Below are 20,194 nucleotides of genomic sequence, written 5' to 3'. Positions count from 1 at the left end.
GAGATGGTTGTAGATTCACGAACAGTAGTAAGAAATAATACAGAAATTCCTTATGCTTTACCCAGTTTCCTCAACAGTAATGTTTTCACAAAGTTATAGTATAGTGGCACGATCACAACATAAAGGAGCCTTTAAACTTCAATGACCATAGCTTGGTGTTAACCACATGAGTCCATCCCATAACTGAGGAAGGTTATGATTTTTGAGAGAGATTCAGTTAGTTGTTCTGATTGAGCCTGCATGACTCTAAAAAATTATATTTATGGCCAGGATCAGAGCAGGTATTATTAACTGACCAAGTGATGGAGTCCCCTCTAGCAATCTCAGTTGTTGCCCAAAGAGAACTCTAACTATTGTAGCCATGCGTTCCAGGAAACAAACTCACTCAGAAGGACAATGCAGATAGTGGAGTGCAATTTATTACACCGGTGGGCCCAAGGCAGAGTCTCCCCTTAGCCAAGGACCCCGACCAGCGTTTGTGAAAATCTTTTATACCCCACGTGTATGTGTCCTAACCCACCACCCCAAATTCCTTGAGACTTACATAAACAAAGGAAGGGTAAATACAACCACAATAACCCCATCATTCTTGTGTTGTGTGTTCAAACATTTAATGATCAGTAAGCCCGCGGTTACATTCCAACCAGTTAATAATCGATAAGCCTGAGGTTACATTCCGATAGATACAGAAAAAATTTATGACCTGTCCGGAGGCAGGGGTGATTAGATTATGTTTTCTCTTAGGCGATGAGTAACCTGGATATGATCTCAAGATTCCCCTGTCCAGAGGGGGTCTTATCCTTCTGTTGTAGTTTCCATAGGGACTAAGCACAGAGTTCAGAGTCCATTGGAGAGGTGGCCGAGCATGATCAGCATGAACAGGCCTAAGATGGAGTCCAGGCCCTGTGAATTCCTTCTTCATAACCTCTTTCAATTTCCTAAGGGCCTTCCAATTAGAGCCTTGGAGTGAAGAAATCCACCAAGGTAACCCAGAAGTACTGGATATAGGTCATTGACCATAAACCTGATAGTTAAATTAACTTTAACTGTGCATAAATTTGTGAAATACGGTATTTTCCCCATGTTTTCCATAGCGGCTGCACCAACTTGCATTCCCTAAAGTGGTAAGGACAGATTTTAATCAGTGTTGTATTACTGCATGAATGCATGCTAAGTTGCTTCAGTTGAGTCCGACTCTTTGCAATCCTATGGACTTGAACTGAACTCAACTTGGATTTGTACAGAGGTGACTGGATGTTTTAAAGAGAAGTTGAGGGAGTATGCAGGGGCAATGGAAGGCCCTGTGTAGAGTTAGGGGGAAATTAGAAAGGCCTGGTAAGTGTAAATGCCCATTAGGGCTACAAAGAGACTGGGAGACCCAGGTACTATCCTTTCTGCTGATTACATTTCAAAGGAATGGTTTTCAGGTCCTTGACAAAGACTCAGTCCTGAGTTACAGGAGATACATATATATCTCAAATGGACAGAGAAAGAACTCACAAATTTTAAGTCCTATTTTAGTACATGCTGTAAGAAAGGGTAGTACGGGACCTATTTGTCAGGTGTCGGCTAGAACAAATAGTAAATCCTTTTGGCAGCCTGGAGCTCCTTAAAGGGGGGTGAGACACTAAGGTCATCCTAGGCATGCAGCTTTGAGCTATAAGAAACTATGTTAGCGTTTAAGTCTTTTCATGCAGGGAGAGGGGAGTGGATGGAATCATTAGTGCCGAGCCAGTAAATTTTATAGGCCCAGGTGAGGCATAACTGAGAAGAGGGCTGAGTGTAGTCTACCTAGAGTTTGGTCAAGACGAGAATCTACCAATTCCCATCTAGAAGATGGGAGTACACATTATTTTTCTTCCCTCATAAAAGGAAAATACCTATTTCATCTGCCCCTTTTCCTCTGTCTTGAATGCATTTATGTGAGAGAATGTGATGCCCGGAGCTTCAGCAACTATCTTGAGATCATGAGGAAACAAACTAAGAGGTAAACAGCTAACTCCCTTAGGATGGTACTGTAGAAAATTAGGAAGAGCTTCGATTTTTAATGACATCATTGACTCATGGGTCCAAATCTAGAACCATCTATTTCCATCTATTTAATAAACTTTAAATTTTAGAATACATTTACTGAAAAGTTGCAAATATAGTAGAGAATTCCCATATACGTCACATCAAATTTCCTATTATTAAGCTCTTACTACTGAACTGAGCAGGACCCTGTGAGGCACTCCAGGTACAAAACCTGCTCCATGTCCCCAGTTTCTTCATTGTAGAAAAAGTTTTCGTCTCCCAGGCCTTCCCTGAATTCCAAAGAGCAGGCACGAAGAAGTGAAGTGAATTCGCTCAGCCGTGTCCGACTCTTTGTGACCCCATGGATTGTAGCCTACCAGGCTCCTCTGTCCATGGGATTCTCCAGGCAAGAGTACTGGAGTGGGTTGCCACTTCCTTCTCCAGGGGATCATCCTGACCCAGGGATCGAACCCGGGTCTCCTGCATTGGAGGCAGACGCTTTAACCAAAGAGCAGGCACAAGCAGTTACTAATAAAGGAAGTGAGGGGATGCAGAAGCAAAGGGAAAGTAGTTACATACCCATACCAACAGTTCAGTGATAAAAGAGTCCTAGTTCTCCCCAAGGAATATACACACAACTTGACAGATATCTTTGAGTTCCTCTTTGAGAACAAAGACTCCAAACCTACCCCTTTGGGTGGAGGACTGCGACTACATGCTGAGCGCAAGCACAAGAACCTAGACTGGATGGAACCACAAAGCAGATGACTGAGATTCCTGAAATGCCACCGTGTTACCTCACCACCCACCAGTCAGAAGCAAGTCATGAACGCTGCAGCTCTCACCCTCAAATGTTGCCTTTAAAAACCCTCCCCTGAAAACCGCTCAGGAGTTAAGTCTTTTGTGCCTGAGCCACCCATGCTACTTGCTGGATCTTGCAATGATACATGCTGTACTTTCCTTCACCACAACAAAGTGTCATCAAATTGGCTTTGCTACGTTGTGTGTGCAACCAGGCTCAGTTCGGTAATGCTGTGACCGTACATTTATTGTAACTAAGCAGAGATGATCACTTTGCTGACAAAGGTCCGTATAGCTGTTGACTAAAAAATATAGTCACAACCTGAAGGTAGAGTTATTTGGTGGGAATGTTTAGGACTCTGAGCCTGGGAGACAGCATCTCCATAGCTCTGAGAAAACTGCTCCAAGGGGGCAGAAGGGGAAGTTAGGCTATATACAAGTTTGCAACAAAGGGAGCAGGCAGTCGGAACATCAAGATCAGGTATCAAGGAATTTTGCGTTCTATGTGTGGGAAGATGCAAGCCTCTAGGCTCACTGAATTTATTCCTTTCATACGCACCTCAGCTCTCTGGGGCCAATCTTGTTTCCTACTTCACCTTGTTTCTTGCATTGCCCTAGCTCCTCAGCAATCACTGTTCGGGGTGGCAGCAACTGCTGGATCCCAGTTTTGGGAGCCCTCATTCACATCTGGAGGCCAGAAGTCACTGATGGCTGTGACATTTCTTATTTATTAATATGGCAAGAGATATTTTCATTTCACATAGTCAAAACTGTGGTTTTTCCAGTAGTCATGTATGGATGTGAGAGTTGTACCTAAAGAAGGCTGAGTGCTGAAGAAGTGAGGCTTTCAAACTGTGGTGTTGGAGACTCTGGAGAGTCCCTTGTATAGCAAGGAGATCAAACCAGTCAATCCTAAAGGAAATCAACCTGGAATATTCATTTGGAAGGACTGATGCTGAGGCTAAAGCTCTAATACTTTGGCCACTGGATGTGAGGAGCTGACTCACTGGAAAAGACCCTGATGCTGGGAAAGACTGAGGGCAGAAGGAGAAGCGGGCAACAGAGGATGAGATGGTTGGATGGCATCATAGATGCAATGGACATGAGTTTGAGCAAACTCTGGGAGATGGTGAAGGATAGGGAAGTCCAAGGGGTCACAGCAGGACACGACTTAGTGACTGAAGAACAACAACAAGAAATAACACTGTAACCGCAGTATTAAGTTCTGTGTTTTTGTGGATTTCACTAGTTTTTTCCTCTGATATCCCCTTTCTATTCCAAGAGTCTCTTCAGAATGCCACAGTACATTTAACTGTCATGTCTCCTTAGCTTCCTCTGGTTTGCGACTGATTCTTAGAAAGCTTACTTGTTTTTCATGACCTTTTTCAGCTTTTAGGAGTATAGTCACCCCTTGGTATCCAAGACACCACTTTGGAGGCCGGCATCCTAGGATGTTCAAGTCTGTCATATAAAATGGTCTAGTATTTGCCTAGGCACATTCTCCCATATACTTTAAATTATCTCTAGATTACTTATAATATTTAATACAATGTAAATGCTATGTAAGTGTTACAAGTGTATAACAAGTTCAAATTTTGCTTTTTGAAACTTTCTGCTTTATTTTTCTCTAATATTTTGTATCCACAGGTGGTTGAATCCATAGATACAGAAGTCATAGATATGGAGCACTGGCTGTATTGGCCAGACAGTTTTTTGGGGGGTGGGGAGGGTTTCTGATGTATTATCAAGGAAGAACTGAGTTCAAGTTCATATTGCTGGGGACACTACAAATCAATAAATTGAGAAGTGAGGTTTTGGGGCAATGAATAGTGACTATCTGGAAAGTCAGCAGGCAGAGAAGATGGAGGCCTAGTGTCCTAGGGGACCATCTTACTCGAGTTAGAATTCAGGCTTCTTTTATACTAAAAGGGGAGGGGATGTATCTGCTTATTGCAGATCTCTTGGTACTTGCCGGGACTTGGAGGGGGAGATAATCCTTTGTTTTTGCAGTTGTGCATAACCTTTAACAAATTCAGCAATTTTATCTCTACATAAAGGAAACATGCTATGCCTTTAAAATTCAAGCCTGGGAGACAGGGCCTTGGGAAAGGGCTATTATGTATATTTCAGGCTATGGACAAAATTCTTTCTCTGTTCAACAACACAGAAGTGCAGAGCCAGCATGACTAAGCACAGGCAACAATACAAACAGACTTAAAGGAACACACCCAACATAAAACCAGGTTGTTGTTCTGTTAGTGAACTAAGGTTATGGGTTTTGGAGGGTAATATCACAGAGGTCAAGTACCCTTCCTATAGATGGGAAACCTGCAATCAACATGACTTATCACTGCTATTATTCCTTATTACTCAGCCAATGAAACATTGGCCAAGTTTCTCCACTATAAAGTTCCTTCCTCTCTTTTCCATACTGGGCTCTTTTGGAGGCTAGCTGATAAAGAGGGTGGGGTGGGTGGGGCTCAAATCATGAACGCATTGCAAAATTCAGACTTAAATTAAAGAAAGTAGGGAAAACCACTAGACCATTCAGGTATGACCTAAATCAAATCCCTTAGCGATTATTATACAGTGAAAGTGACAAATAGATTCAAAGGATTAGATCTGATGGACAGAGTGCCTGAAGAACTATGGACAGAGGTTCATGACATTGTACAGGAGGTAGTGATCAAAACCACCCCCAAGAAAAAGAAATGCAAAAAGGCAAAATGGTTGTCTGAGGAAGCCTTATATATAACTGAGAAAAGAAGAGAAGCTGAAGGCAAATGAGAAAAGGAAAGATATACCCACTGAATGCAGAGTTCCAAAGAATAAAGAGGAGAGGAGAGATAAGAAAGCCTTCCTCAGTGATCAATGCAAAGAAATAGAGGAAAACAGTAGAATGGGAAAGACTAGAGATCTCTTCAAGAAAATTAGAGATACCAAGGGAACATTTCATGCAAAGATGGGCACAATAAAGGGCAGAAATGGTATGGACCTAACAGAAGCAGAAGATGTTAAGAAGAGGTGGCAAGAACACACAGAAGAACTATACAAAAAAGATCTTCATGATCCAGATAACCACGACAATGTGATCACTCACCTGAAGCCAGACGTCCTGGAATGCAAAGTCAAGTGGGTCTTGGGAGGCATCACTATGAACAAAGTTAGTGAGGTAATGGAATTCCAGCTGAGCTATTTCAAATTCTAAAAGATGATGTTATTTAAGTTCTGCACTCAGTATGTCAGCAAATTTGGAAAACTTGGCAGTGGCCATAGGACTAGAAAAGGTCAGTTTCATTTCAGTCTCAAAGAAGGGCAATGCCAAAGAATGTTCAAACTACCACACAACTGCACCTATCTCACATGCTAGCAAAGTAATGCTCAAAATTCTCCAAGCTCGGTTTCAACAGTATGTGAACCAAGAACTTCCAGATGTTTAAGGTGAATTTAGAAAAGGCAGAGGAACCAGAGATCAAATTGCCAACATCTGTTGGATCAGAGAAAACGCAAGAGAATTCCAGAAAAACATCTGCTTCTGCTTTATTGACTGTCAAAGCCTTTGACTGTGTGGCTCACAACAAACTGGAAAATTCTTAAAGAGATGGGAATGTTCTGCCCGATGTCCGAATCCCTGAGTGGGAAGAGAGAACTCCCAAGACAATGCAATTTACAAAAAGGGAAGTTTTATTACTGGCTCGAGTCAGGGCTTTCTGCTGCGACCAACACAGTGGCGCAAGGTCAGAAAGCCCTGAACAAAGGCTGTTATCCAAATTTATAAGGTATGCATAAGAGGTTAGTAGCTGGCTTAAGCAGATTGGTTACATGTTTGCAAAGCAATTTTATTGGTACAAACTTTCGCGGGCTTCTCAGCTCTTCCTTTGTTTCTTACTGGGAGCATATTGGCTGGCTTCAGGTTACCTGATGGGGGTAGGGAATCTTATCATTTCGGGGGAAGCAAAAACTTAGGTCCAGGCCGCCTGTCATGGTATTAACCCTGGCAGCCTCACAGGAATACCGGACGATCTTACCTGCCTCCTAAGAAACCTGTATGCAGGTCAAGAAGCAACAGTTAGAACTGGACATGGAACCTCAGACTGGTTCCAAATTGGGAAAGGAGTACTCAAGGCTGTATACTGTCACCTTGCATATTTAACTTATGTGCAGAGTACATCATGGAAATGCCAGGCTGGACTCAAGATTGCCAGGAGAAATATCAATAATCTCAGATATGCAGATGACACCACCCTTGTGGCAGAAAGCGAAGAACTGAAGAGCCTCTTGATGAAAGTGAAAAAGCTGGCTTAACACTCAACATTCAAAAAACTAAGATCATGGCATCCAGCCCCATAACTTCATGGCAAATAGATGGGGAAACAATGGAAACAGTGACATACTTTCTTTTCTTGGGCTCCAAAATCACTGCAGATGGTGACTGCAGCCATGAAATTAAAAGACGCTTGCTCCTTGGAAGAAAAGCTATGAGCAACCTAGACAGCATAATAAAAAGCAGAGACATTACTTTTGACAAAAGTCTGTATAGTCCGTATAAATCAATAGCTCGGGTTTTTCCAGTGGTCATGTATAGATGTGACAGTTAGACCACAAGGAAAGCTGAGCACCAAAGAATTGAGGCGCCTGAACTGTGGTGTTGGAGAAGGCTCTTGAGAGTCACTTGGACTGCAGGGAGATCCAACCAGTGCATCCTAAAGGAAATCAGTCCTGAATATTCACTGTAAAGACCGATGCTGAAGCTGAAACTCCAATACTTTGGCCACCTGATGCAAATAACTGAATCATTGGAAAAGACCCTGTTCCTGGGAAAGGCGGGAGAATGGGCCGACAGAGGATGAGATGTTTGGATGGCATCACGGACTCCACGGACATGAGTTTGAACAAGTTCTGGGAGTTGGTGTTGGACAGGGAAGCCTGGCATGCTGCAGTCCATGGGGTTGCAAAAAGTTGCACATGACTGAGCGACTCAACTGAATAGTGGGTAGGGCAGCAACTGAATTCCGTCTTCTTTAGGGAGAAGTTACACTGTTCCTGGGACAGCCAACCGGGCCAGATGACCTGAGTGTCCTTGGGCGGAAGAGGAACGCGATAGGGCGCTCTGGCCCACAGACAGTCGGAGGGTCGAAGCAAAGTCAGCCCGGAAATGGGGGATGGCCTGGCCTTGCAAGGCCCGCCCCCGGAAAAGCGGAAGTGGGCTGGCGACAGAGAGGGCGGGCGGCCGCCCTGGCAGACGCACGATTGGCTGCTTCTCCCTTGGGACTACCGAAGGAAAGACGCTCCAGGTCGGCTTTCCGCGCGTAGGCTCCTGGTCCACGGGCCACAGGGTTTTCTTACCCCTAGACCTGCAGTCCAGCCTCGGACGACCCTAACTAGTTCTGTCAGCCGTGCCGTCCCCTTCCACCCCCCGCCCCGGAAGAATGCGCATGTGCATGCCGGTAGGCGGAGGCACGCGGCGCCAAGAGCTCAGCCTGGCGACCAAGACCTTGGGTCAGTGGGGCCTAGAGACGGGCCTGGCGGCGCTCGGCTGTTTCCCCTGGTGCTGCGGCCCGCTTCTATAACTCACTGGCAACTGGCGTGCTGTTTCGGGTGTTCGCGCGCTTCGGGCCCGCCCACCGGCGTCTTGAAGCTGTATCGAGGTGCGTTGGCAAACCTCCGGGGCGGGGCCTCCGCTTGCCGCTCGGCAACTTCCGGGGCGGGGCCTCGGTTGCCGGGGTAACGGGACTAGGCTTTCTCTTGGGCTCCCCTTCTATTTTTATTTAAAAAAGAGAGCTGAATTCACATCGTCCACCCCCTGCCATGCTGCTGCGCATTAAACTTAACGCCCCCCAGTATTTGGGAGTCGTTCATTTAGCGAAAGTCGACCCGAGAGTCCTCGACGTGGAGGGCCCTGAGTCAGGGCGTTTGTAAGCAGCAGGGGTCTCAGCCCTGTGTCCTCCAGCGGCGGCAGAGCTGTGGGGTCAGGGCGGGGTAGGTGCGGAGTGTGTGCCAACGGAGGGGCGGCCTCAAGTCTGGCGTCTGAGAACGGGGGTCGAGGACGGTGCCGCCAGCCGTGCGGTCACCCTGGCGCCACGTGCACACCTCGCTCCCCGGACCTCGGGTCTTGGGGGTCCGCGCGGAGGCATCCCGGCCCGTGCGCAGGGGTGGCGCTGGGCCGCCGAGGGGACGAGCCGGGGTGGGCCCTGGGGCCCGACTCCACCTTCGGGTCGATGAAACACTGAACCTTCATCGCTGGAGAGGAATAGTATGGTATTAGAGCCTGGGGTTCGTGTCTCGTTATTCATGGGCTACCTGGTAATTTTTAGTAATTTAAGAAAAGCAGTGATTTGGTTAAAGTGCACATAGTACTATTAGCGTTGGTTGCTCAGTCGTGTCCGACTCTTTGCGACCCCACGGACTATAGCCCACCAGGCTCCTCTGTCCATGGGATTCTCCAGGCAAGAATACTGGAGTGGGTTGCTGTTTGCTTCTCCAAGGGATCTTCTTGACCCAGGGATTGAACCTGGGTTTCTTGCGTTGCAGGCAGATTCTTTACCGTCTGAGCTACAGGGAAGTCTTAAAGTGCACATAATATGCACATAAGTAATATTAGGATTATGTCACTTATGTACCTATATATATATATATATGTCAGAATAGGAAGTTACAGAAGGAATAGTAAAAGCCCCCTCCCCTTGTACGTTTTTGAATATTTTCCTAAATCCTCTTGTTTTGTAAACATAAAATGTGCCCAACACAGACCAGTAAGGGGTCTTTGAATCTGTTCTGCAACTTTGTTTTTTGACTTAATATATCTTGTATATTTTTCTGTCTTCGTAGGTACTTTAAATTAATGGCTTCATAATACTCCATTACCTGTATCATGCCAGTGTGATTCATGGGTGTCATTTTTGTATTTCTGAGGAAGTAACATGTAGAAACCGTAGTGGTCATTGTAGATTTTATAATCATCTCTTTGCTTTGTCTCCTCTCTCGGGTCTCATTTTCTCCCTAATCTCTGGCAACCACCTACTTAGTTTATGTTTACTTCAGGATCCTGGTTTTAAGAATAAGTCATTACTTCACACTGAAAGAGAAACCGTTTTTTTTTCTTTTCCTTGTACGACTTCTGGGCAGATGGCGGTTTCATTGCTACTGTTTTTTTTAAAGTACAGTTGATTTACAGTGTTGTGTTAATTTCTGCTGTGTGGCAAAGTGATTCTATATATATATTTATATGTATAAACACACACATATATATATTTTTATATTCCTTTCCATTATAGTTTATCCAGGATATTGAATGTAGTTCTCTGTGCTATACAGTAAGCCTTGTTTATTCATTCTGTATATAATAGTTTGCATCTCAGTGCAATCCATCCCTCTTCACCTCTCTCCCCCAGGGCAACCACAAGTCTGTTCTGTGTGTGACTCTGTTTCTGTTTCATAGGTAGGTTCATTTATGTCATATTTTAGATCAACATATAAGTGGCATTGTATGGTATTTGTCTTTCCCTTTCTGGCTCACTTCACTTAGATAACCTCTGGTTCCATGCATGTTACTGCAAATGCCATTATTTCATTCTTTTTTAAAAATGGATGAATAGTATTCCATTGTATATATGTACCATATCTGTAGATGGACATTTAGGGTGTTTCCATGTTTTGACTATTGTAAATAGTGTTGCTCTGAACATAAGGGTGCATGTATCTTTTTGAATTATAGTTTTGTTCAGATATATGCACAGGAGTGGGATTGCTGGGTCGTATAGCAACTCTGCTTTTAGTTTCTGGAGGAACCTCCCATACTGTTTTCCGTAGTGGCTGCACCAACTTACATTCCCACCAACAGTGTAGGAGGGCTCCCTCTTCACACCCTCTCCAGCATTTATTATTTGTAGAGTTTTTAATGATGGCCATTCTGACTAGTGTGAGATAGTGCCTCATTGTAGTTTTGGTTTGCATTTCTCTGATAATTAGCAATGTTGAGCATCTTTTCATGTGCATGGTGACTGTTTATTCAGAGTACAGTTAGGCTGTTACTTCATAAACATTGATTAGCATTGAGATGTGCACAAATTCTGAACTCGATAGTGAGAATTTCCATGATTAATCAGCATTTAGTAGGAAGTGAGATAAAACTGTTTTAGAGGGACCAATATAATGGTAATTCTGTTACTGCACAGGGATCATGATTTAGCTCATAGTATAAACAATTTGTATGCAAAAGCATTTTAGAGAAATGGTTTGTATATTTATATCCTTACAGGTACAAAGAACAGTGATTGTCATACAACTGGAAAGAAAAGCAAAGAAAATGCTTTTTGTTTTAGTTTGGACAATTAAACAGAAACCTCATTTTTAGTATGAAGAACGGAGGAGGAAGAACAAGCCGGATCAGAAGACGAAAACTCTTCAGAAGTTCTGAATCAAGAGGAGGTACAGTTTTGATTCTTTTGGTGCCAGTGATGAAAAAAGGAGTCCTTTGCTGGTTGATATTAAGAGATGCACAGAGCTTTTCTCAAAGCCACATGAGCAGTGTTCATAGAGAATACTTCGAGTACTGGAGTGGGTAGTTGTTCCCTTCTCCAGGGGATCTTCCCAGCATGGGTCTCGTGCCTTGCAGGCAGATTGTTTACCATTTGAGCCTCCAGGGAAGCCCTCTTAGAGAATACTGTTTTGTAATAGTGCCATTTTATTCTTTTAAACCCTTATGGGATGACAAATATATCGCTTTAACTCTGTCTTCTCTGGGGATGACTCCCAGGTTTCTGTTTCTAGGCCTGACCTCTCACTGCCTATGGGTTATCAGTGTTTGGATATAAGTTTATAATCTCAAGTTCAGTGTAACCCAGTCTGAACAAGATAGTGTATTCGAAAGTACTTGGCCCACTGGAGAGGACTGCATAAGTGCACTTGTTATTTTTGATGAAAGTGACTGAAATGCCTCGCAGCTGACCCGCAGCACGCCAGCTCCGTTGGAGGTTATCTTTGACTCTGTAGCCTTCTCTGCCCTATAGGCCACGTCCCGCTCACTCTCTCCTGGTCTTTCTTCGGTTAACCCCTCCGCCTCTGATGTGCCCAGAGGTGACCTCAGCCGGCTCTTCAGCACATCCTTGTTTTTCTTTCCTCTTCGTAGTTCCGGTTGCCACCGTCAGGCTGACTTTCCTAAGGGACTGTTGCCTCTTTGGTTTAGGAGCCTCCAGGATCCTCATTGTCTTTATTTTTTTTTTTAAAGACCCATTACCCTCTGTCTTTCTTCTTTTTTTTTTTTGGTTGCACTGCATGTAGGAGCTTAGTTCCCACACTAGGGATGGAACCCATGCCGCCTGTAGTGGAAGTGTGAAGTCAGCCATCGGTCCACGAGGGAAGTCCCGCCTCATTGTCTCTCTCTTTTTTCTTATTGAAATTGGAAATATTATTTTTTAAATTTTAATTAATTAATATTTATTTTTAATTTTTTATTTATTTATTTTATATATACTTTTTTATTAAAATTGGAAATATTTTTAAAATTTATTTATTTTATTTAATAAATAAAATAAATTTATTTATTTTAATTGGAAGCTAATTACTTTACATTATTGTAGTGGTTTTGCCATACATTGACATGGATCCGCCAATGGGTGTACATGTGTTTCCCATCCTGAACCCCCCCCACCTCCCTCCCCATCCCATCCCTCGGGGTCGTCCCAGTGCACCAGCCCTGAGCACTTGTCTCATGCATCGAACCTGGACTGGCGATCTTTTTCACATATGATAATATACACGTTTCAATGCCATTCTCCCAAATCATCCCACCCTCGCCCTCTCCCACAGAGTCCAAAAAACTGTCTGTGTCTCTTTTGCTGTCTCACATGTGAGGTTATTGTTACCACCTTTCTAAATTCCATATATATGCGTTAGTATACTGTATTGGTGTTTTTCTTTCTGACTGACTTCACTCTGTATAATAGTTTCATCCACCTCATTAGGACTGATTCAAATGCATTCTTTTTAATGGCTGAGTAATATTCCATGGTGTATATGTACCACAGTTTTCTTATCCATTCGTCTGCTGATGGGCATCTAGGTTGCTTCCATGTCCTGGCTATTATAAGCAGTGCTGTGATGAACATTGGGGTGCACGTGTCTCTTTCAATTCTGGTTTCCTTGGTGTGTATGCCCAGCAGTGGGATTTCTGGGTCATATGGCAGTTCTATTTCTAGTTTTTTAAGGAATCTCCACACTGTTCTCCATAGTGGCTGTACTAGTTTGCATTCCCACCAACAGTGTAAGAGGGTTCTCTTTTCTCCACACCCTCTCCAGCATTTATTGCTTGTAGACTTTTGGATAGCAGCCATCCTGACTGGCGTGTAATGGTACCTGATTGTGGTTTTGATTTGCATTTCTCTGATAATGAGTGATGTTGAGCGTCTTTTCATGTGTTTGTTAGTCATCTATATGTCTTCTTTGGAGAAATGTCTGTTTAGTTCTTTGGCCCATTTTTTGATTGGGTCATTTATTTTTCTGGAATTGAGCTGCAGGAGTTGCTTGTATATTTTTCAGATTAATTCTTTGTCAGTTGCTTTGTTTGCTATTATTTTCTCTCATTCTGAAGGCTGTCTTTTCACCTTGCTTATAGTTTCCTTTGTTGTGCAAAAACTTTTAAGTTTAATTAAGTCCCATTTGTTTATTTTTGCTTTTATTTCCATTACTCTGGGAGATGGGTCATAGAGGGTCATAGAGGATCCTGCTGTGATTTATGTCGGAGAGTGTTTTGCCTATGTTTTCCTCTAGGAGTTTTATAGTTTCTGGTCTTACGTTTAGATCTTTAATCCATTTTGAGTTTATTTTTGTGTATGGTGTTAGAAAGTGTTCTAGTTTCATTCTTTTACAAGTGGTTGACCAGTTTTCCCAGCACCACTTGTTAAAGAGATTGTCTTTTCTCCATTGTATATTCTTGTCTCCTTTGTTGAAAATAAGGTGTCCATAAGTGCATAAAAATATGGAACGCTTCACGAATTTGCTTGTCATCCTTGCGCAGGTATCGTTCCAATTTTAGTATATATGCTGCCGAAGCGAGCACCTCATTGTCTCTTGTATGCTGTTTGACATCAACTCCCTTTCTAAATGGCTCCCCCTTCCACTCCTTGTGCTGAAAGTATGTTCTCTACCCACCTCCCCCACATTTGCCGTTCCTCAGTCTTTCTCCAGCCAAACCAGCTTTCTTCCCTTCTCCCAGCTTGTTGCGTTTCTCTCTCACCTTTGAGACTGAGTTGAGGTCTTTATGTTTTCGGTAATGCCATTTCCAGTTCTCACTAATGTCACCCAGTTTCCATGCTTCTGGTTTTCCACTTGGTTTTTGTAGAAGTCTTTTTTACCCAACCAAAACATTAACCTCTCGAGGGTGAAGAGCATGTTGGACGTCCTCCACAGTGGTTAACAGTCCTGGGGGTATAGTAGTTGCTTTTTCAATGCTCTTACTGTGAACTCATTTCTTTAGGTTGTGATAACCTATTTTAGGAGCCTTATATTTTGGATCATATGTTTCTTAAGAAAACACTTTCGTTGAGGTATAACTAGCCCACAATGAATGTCACGTATTTGATAGAATTTGACATATGTATACACACAGGAAGCCATTACCAAAGTCAAGATATGAACATTATTTACCACCCTAAGAAGTTTCTCATTTCCCTTGGTAATCCTTTCATCTGGCACCTCTTTGAACCCTCCCTCCCTCCATCTTCAGACAACCACTGATCTGCTTTCACTATTGATTTGTGTTTTATGGTTTTATTTAATTATATAGTATGCATTTAAAGAAATCTGTCTTCTTTTACTCAGCATAATTATTTTGAGATAATTCTGTGTTTTTACGTGTATCAATAGGTCTTTGTTTTAACAGGAATTATAGTCCATGATTTGTTTATTTCAAATGTTCTAGCAGTATTTAGTAAAAAAAAACCAACAACAATTGTTCTTTCTCCATGGAATTGCCCTTGCATTAAAAAAAAACACCAGTTGTCAGCATATGTGTAGGTCTGTTTTGGACTTTCTATTCCATTGATTTCTTTTTCTTTCTTGATGACAGTATCACACAATCTTAGTTACTGTCATTTTATAGTGATACAAAGTTTTGAGATCAATATTTCAAAGTGGTTTTGGCTATTTCAGGTCTTTCACATTTCCATATGAATTTTAAAGTCATCTTGTCAGTTTGGAGTGATCCAATTAGATAGTGATTTTAGTCACCAGGTTTTCTTTCCTCTCTTGATTAGTGAATGAGAGCTACAAGCCTGAATTTATAGAGCTTAAGAAGTGGCTGAAAGATAGGAAGTTTGAAGATACAAACTTGATTCCTGCTTGTTTTCCAGGTAAGATCTGGCATTCATTCACCTGTCTCCTGAGAGACACATGGGCCCAGGTGATGGGAGAACCAGGGTGATTCTCGCAGGCGGGCTGTATTCTTTCTGGGAGCACGTCTTCTGTTGCGTGGCAGGCTTCTTGCCTTGTAGGTGTAATATTTATTTACACTTTACCTTATTCTGAAAATGAGTTTTAAGTGGCTTGTGGACAGAAATTCCAAAATGGTGAAATAAAATTTAGAAGAGGGAAATGAGAACAGAAAAATAAGATGAAGGCAGGGATAAGGATAACACCTAAAAGCCATAATCATGACATCTTGTACCCGTGATTGAAGGTGAGAGGAGAAGGGGACGACAGAGGATGAGATGGTTGGATGACATCACTGACTCAACAGACATGAGTCTGAGTAAACTCCAGGAGTTAATGATGGACAGGGAGGCCTGGTGTGCTGCAGTCCATGGGGTCTCGGAGAGTCAGACACGATTGAGAGACTGAGCTGAACTGTAGCCCTGTCAGAGGTGGGCTGCCAATTTGACTCCTCTGTCTAGCAGCCCAGTGTACATGGTCAGTTATCTGGATCTTAGTGTTCTGTGAGCACAACTAAATCGTTTACTCATCTAGAGCTATAGGTATTTCTGGAAAATAGGCGTGAGGGAAATGTCTTCACTGGGTTTTTGTAGGGAAGATGCTGTGTAACATGGTGACTGGTGACCCCATCAACCTACTCATGGTGGTTTCTTGAGATTTTCAAGTCCTGTGCACCTAGCTCAGGTGCATCCCAGGAGTTTTCTCAGGCCAGCAGGTTCCAAAGAACCAGCGGGGGTGCTTATTCCCTGGGTGGGTGGCTCCAGGAGAGGAACCCTGAGGGAAGCCTTAACTGCGCTGCCCCCCAGCCCCACGCCTTGGAGGGGGAGCCCCTGTGTGGCCCTGGCGTCCACAGCCACTGAACAGGGGTGGGTGAATATTCTTTTCTGAAAGTTGAGGGGTTTCCCTGTGGAGGTTGGATTAACATTTACCGAAAATTGAGGAACTTGCCAGGAAGTTTGGGTCAGCATTCTCTTCCGGAACATTCTCTCACAGAAGTTGGGGAGCTGGCGGCTGTGGGCATGTGTCTTCAGACAAGGCCACCCAGCTTTGTCCACGAGTGGGCTTGAGGTCACCACCGAGAGGACCGATGTGCTCCTCAAACGGGTTTCGGGTTTGCCGTAGCACAGAGACGGTTGTGAGCTGAGGGCCTTGAAGTTCAGTATCACCGGGCAGGTGCAGACGTTTCACCTTATAGAACACTTAAGTCATAAGCCTCTGAAGGTTTCCCTTGGCCATTAAAATGATCATTCGAGTATCCATTAGGTACTTTAACTTTGAGCACACGGACTTCCTTAAATGCCCGCAAGATAAACTGTTTACCTCATGTGCTCCTAGTGAGGGTCTAGTGCGGGGATGTGTGTGAGGTTGTTCCGTGTGTGTCAGTGATACATGATGACGCTGGGCTGAGATACTTGATTTTGAACCATTCTCTGTTAGGATTGCTCCTTTTTTATGATGATGAGTCATATTTATTAGCCTCTAACACAATGTTTAACTTTCTGTTTCTGTGTGTCAGGGAATGCCTAGTAAAAAACATGCTGTTAGATTTTACCGAAGGGAGTTTTTTCCTTAATAAATGTATTTAAAGACTCCACGTATTTTTGGCTGTGCTGGGTCTTGGTTGCCGCACGTGGGCTTTCTCTAGTTGCCCCGAGCAGGGCTGGGGGGCTGCTCTGTAGCTGCGGGCACAGGCTTCTCATCGCGCTGGCGTCTCGTTGCAGAGCATAGCCTCCCCGTGTGCTGGCTCAGTAGTTGGGGTGCATGGGCTCAGTTGCTTCAGGGCATGTGGACCTTCCCGGATCAAGGATTGAACCTGTGTCCTCTACTTTGGCAGGCGGAGCCTTAAACCACCGGCCACCAGGGAAGTCCCGGGTGGAATTCTTTGAGATGATCAAGAGAAAGGCAGTGTCCAGAGTGGACTTGCTGTGCCTAAGGCCTGCCTACTCCCTGAGTGTCACTTTGCCTTAAGAAGGATAGATTTAAAATGACCAAGCCGGAATTGGCATATGGTTTCAATTGAATGCCTGAAAATAAGTAATCTGTCTATGATTTAGAGCAGTGAAGAGTGAGCAGTTTTAAAAGTGGCAACAACTTCCTCTGGGCCCACGTCTAGATTCATGGTGATGGCGGAGCTAAAGCAAAGTGGTTCGGCAGTGAGCAGAACCCAGCACTTACAATTCTGGGGGCAAGGAACCGTCGTCATTGTGGGCTGCTGTAACCAATTACCATAGACCTGGTGGCTTAAACAGCAATTTATTTCAGACAGTTCTGGAGGTTAAGAAGTCTAAAATTGTGGTGCGGGCAGATTCAGTATCTAGTGAGGACTGATTCCTGCTCTGTGAATCTTCTCGTGTCCTCACGAGAGGAGCTCTCTTCTCTCTTCTTACAAGGGCACAGATTCCATTCATGAGGGCTCTACCCTTGACCTAGTCACTTACCAGAAGTCCCGCCTCCTAAACCTGTTGCATTAGAGGTTAGGAAATCAACACTTGAATTTAAGGGGACACAAACAGTCAGTCCACAACACCTTCCCTAAGTGCTTTCTGTATCTTTAGCTTTCAATCAGTGTAGGATCAGAGAGAATATTCATGGGAGTCTGTCAAAATGTATGAAATTCTGGGGAATTAGTTTGTGGAGCATCAAGGCAGGATTCCCAAGTTACAATCAAGATTCAGTCTCTAGACTTTGATCTGATTTATGCTTTGGGAGCTGACCCCGGTATTTCCTTTTATTTTTATTTTTTTCCAATATTTCCTTTTAACACTAAAAGCACTGTCCAAATCTGGGCCTCTCGGATAGATGGCAGCAGAAATTATAAGGCAGTGAGTAGTCTAGTAACATTCTAATGACCACTTCCTACCTTGGCTTAGTAAGTACAAGTTACTGTGATCTGTTTTCTGGTCTATTGAACCCTGTGTTGTGGACATATAGGTAAAGTACCTTCTGGATTTATTCCGCCTGCTGAGTTCTGTTCATATATGTTTAGAGAGGAATTTCCACTTAAATTAGCACATGAATTTTAAAGGATAAAAGTGAAAATGAAAGTTGCGCAGTCTTATCTGACTCTTTGCGACCCCATGGACTGTGTAGTCCAGAGAATTCTCCAGGCCAGATTACTGGAGTGGGTAGTCATTCCGTTCTCTAGGGGATCTTCCCAACCCAGGGGTCTAACCCAGCTCTCCCGAATTGCAGGTGGATTCTTTGCCAGCTGAACCACCAGGGACTCCACAGGAAAAAATTTCTCCCATTTAAGGTTCTTAAAGGTTCTGGCCCACAGGGATGATTAACTTTACTGTGGGACACACAGAAGAAATTAAGTTCTTAAAACCAGAAGCATGTGTTCAAGCAGACAGTATGCTTCTAGGTAGGAAGGACTACTCATCCAATTAAACTTGCCAGACACCTGATTCTGGACTTGAGGCAAGAATTCTCTTCATGATCTAGGACCTCCCATTAGTCCTACAGGCATTGACCTTCACTGTATTATATTCCCTCCTATCTGAGAGTTTGAGCAAACTCTGGGAGACAGTGAAGGACAGGAAGCCTGGCGTGCTGCCGTCCGTGGGGTCACAAAGAGTCGGATATGACTTAGTGACTGAACAACCACAACGACTAGCTGAGAGAAAAAAGTCAGAAACCGTGGTTTTAAGAAGACGACTAGAGAGAGTTCATATAATGCTTGCAAGTCATATCCTGCCCATCTCTTCCAGAAAAACTGTCAGCTGACTGTGGCAGGAGGGGAGCCCTGGGCACGGAGGGGTAAACTTAGGGATGTCGGTGGTGTTGCCAAAGCCACCAGGGGAGCTAGTGTCATGACTGTGCTCTGGTCAAGGCCTTGGCTCGTGGGAGCAGCTGGTCCTGGATCTACCTCACTGAGCTTGTCCGGTCAAAGAGAGCACGGTTCATGGCTTGTCCTGTCTGGGAGAACGCAGCTCGTGGCTTGTCAGGTCAAGGAGAGCGCAGCTCATGGCTTGACATGTCAAAGAGAGCACGGCTCGTGGTTTGTCCTGTCAAGGAGACCACGGCTCATGGCTTGTCAGGTCAAGGAGAGTGTGGCTCATGGCTTGTGAGGTCAAGGAGAGCGCGGCTCATGGCTTGTCCTGTCAAGGAGAGCGTGGCTCGTGGCTTGTCTGGTCAAGGAGAGCGCGGCTCGTGGCTTGTCAGGTCAAGGAGAGCGCAGCTCGTGGCTTGTCAGGTCAAGGAGAGCGCAGCTCGTGGCTTGTCAGGTCAAGGAGAGCGCGGCTCGTGATTTGTCCTGTCAAGGAGAGCGTGGCTCGTGGCTTGTCTGGTCAAGGAAAGTGAGGCTCGTGGCTTGTCCTGTCAAGGAGACCACGGCTCATGGCTTGTCAGGTCAAGGAGAGTGCAGCTCGTGGCTTGTCAGGTCAAGGAGAGCGCGGCTCATGGCTTGACATGTCAAAGAGAGCACGGCTCGTGGTTTGTCCTGTCAAGGAGAGCGTGGCTCGTGGCTTGTGAGGTCAAGGAGAGCGCGGCTTGTGGCTTGTCTGTCTGGGGAGGGGAGGGCACGGCACAGCCCCAGGCTTTGTGGCACCTGAGTGGGCTTTAGTGGTCATTCAGCCAAAGACTAATCATTCCTTTGGAGCGCTGGGTCTGGTAACGGGTAGAAGTAACCTGCGGGTCCAGCCTCGGAAGTTGGGTGGGTATCCTGGGGAGTTGGTCCTCCACCTCGGCCAGGAGACCACAGGGGAGAGAGTCCAGCTTCAGGTGGCCTGTATAAGACCTAGCACCTTTTCTGCTTGAGGATGATCATCTTTAGGTGTCACATCTAAGGCAGACTTTGCCCTTCAAGGATCATAAACCCAAAAGGAGGTCGAGACATCGTCCAGAATAGCTTCTTGATCCTTGGTTTCCCCGGGGAGTCAAAGGATGCGAGACACTCTGCTTCAGCTTTGTGTCATTTTGAAGTTCACCCACATCTCTTATACAGAATAGTATC

General features: G+C 44.4%; 1 protein-coding gene and 1 pseudogene across 13 annotated transcripts in view; one reads left to right on the top strand and one right to left on the bottom strand.

The window, feature by feature from the left end:
• Positions 1 to 20,194, top strand: part of SETD4 (SET domain containing 4) — a 102,849-nt gene that overhangs the window by 67,870 nt on the left and 14,785 nt on the right. For 4 of the 13 annotated variants that reach the window (XM_020913811.2, XM_020913787.2, XM_020913793.2 and 1 more), the window contains 2 exons: positions 11,072 to 11,241; positions 15,066 to 15,161. In XM_020913811.2, the coding sequence (XP_020769470.2) occupies positions 11,169 to 11,241; positions 15,066 to 15,161 (169 nt within the window). In that variant the 5' untranslated portion in view covers positions 11,072 to 11,168. The other 9 variants (XM_070466949.1, XM_020913798.2, XM_070466952.1 and 6 more) reach the window with 9 other exon arrangements.
• On the bottom strand, positions 13,784 to 13,870 carry LOC139034911 (U6 spliceosomal RNA; annotated as a pseudogene).

This window comes from Odocoileus virginianus, chromosome 4 (genome assembly GCF_023699985.2).
Source record: "Odocoileus virginianus isolate 20LAN1187 ecotype Illinois chromosome 4, Ovbor_1.2, whole genome shotgun sequence".
NCBI lineage: Eukaryota > Metazoa > Chordata > Mammalia > Artiodactyla > Cervidae > Odocoileus > Odocoileus virginianus.
This window is presented reverse-complemented; position numbering and strand designations above follow the sequence as displayed.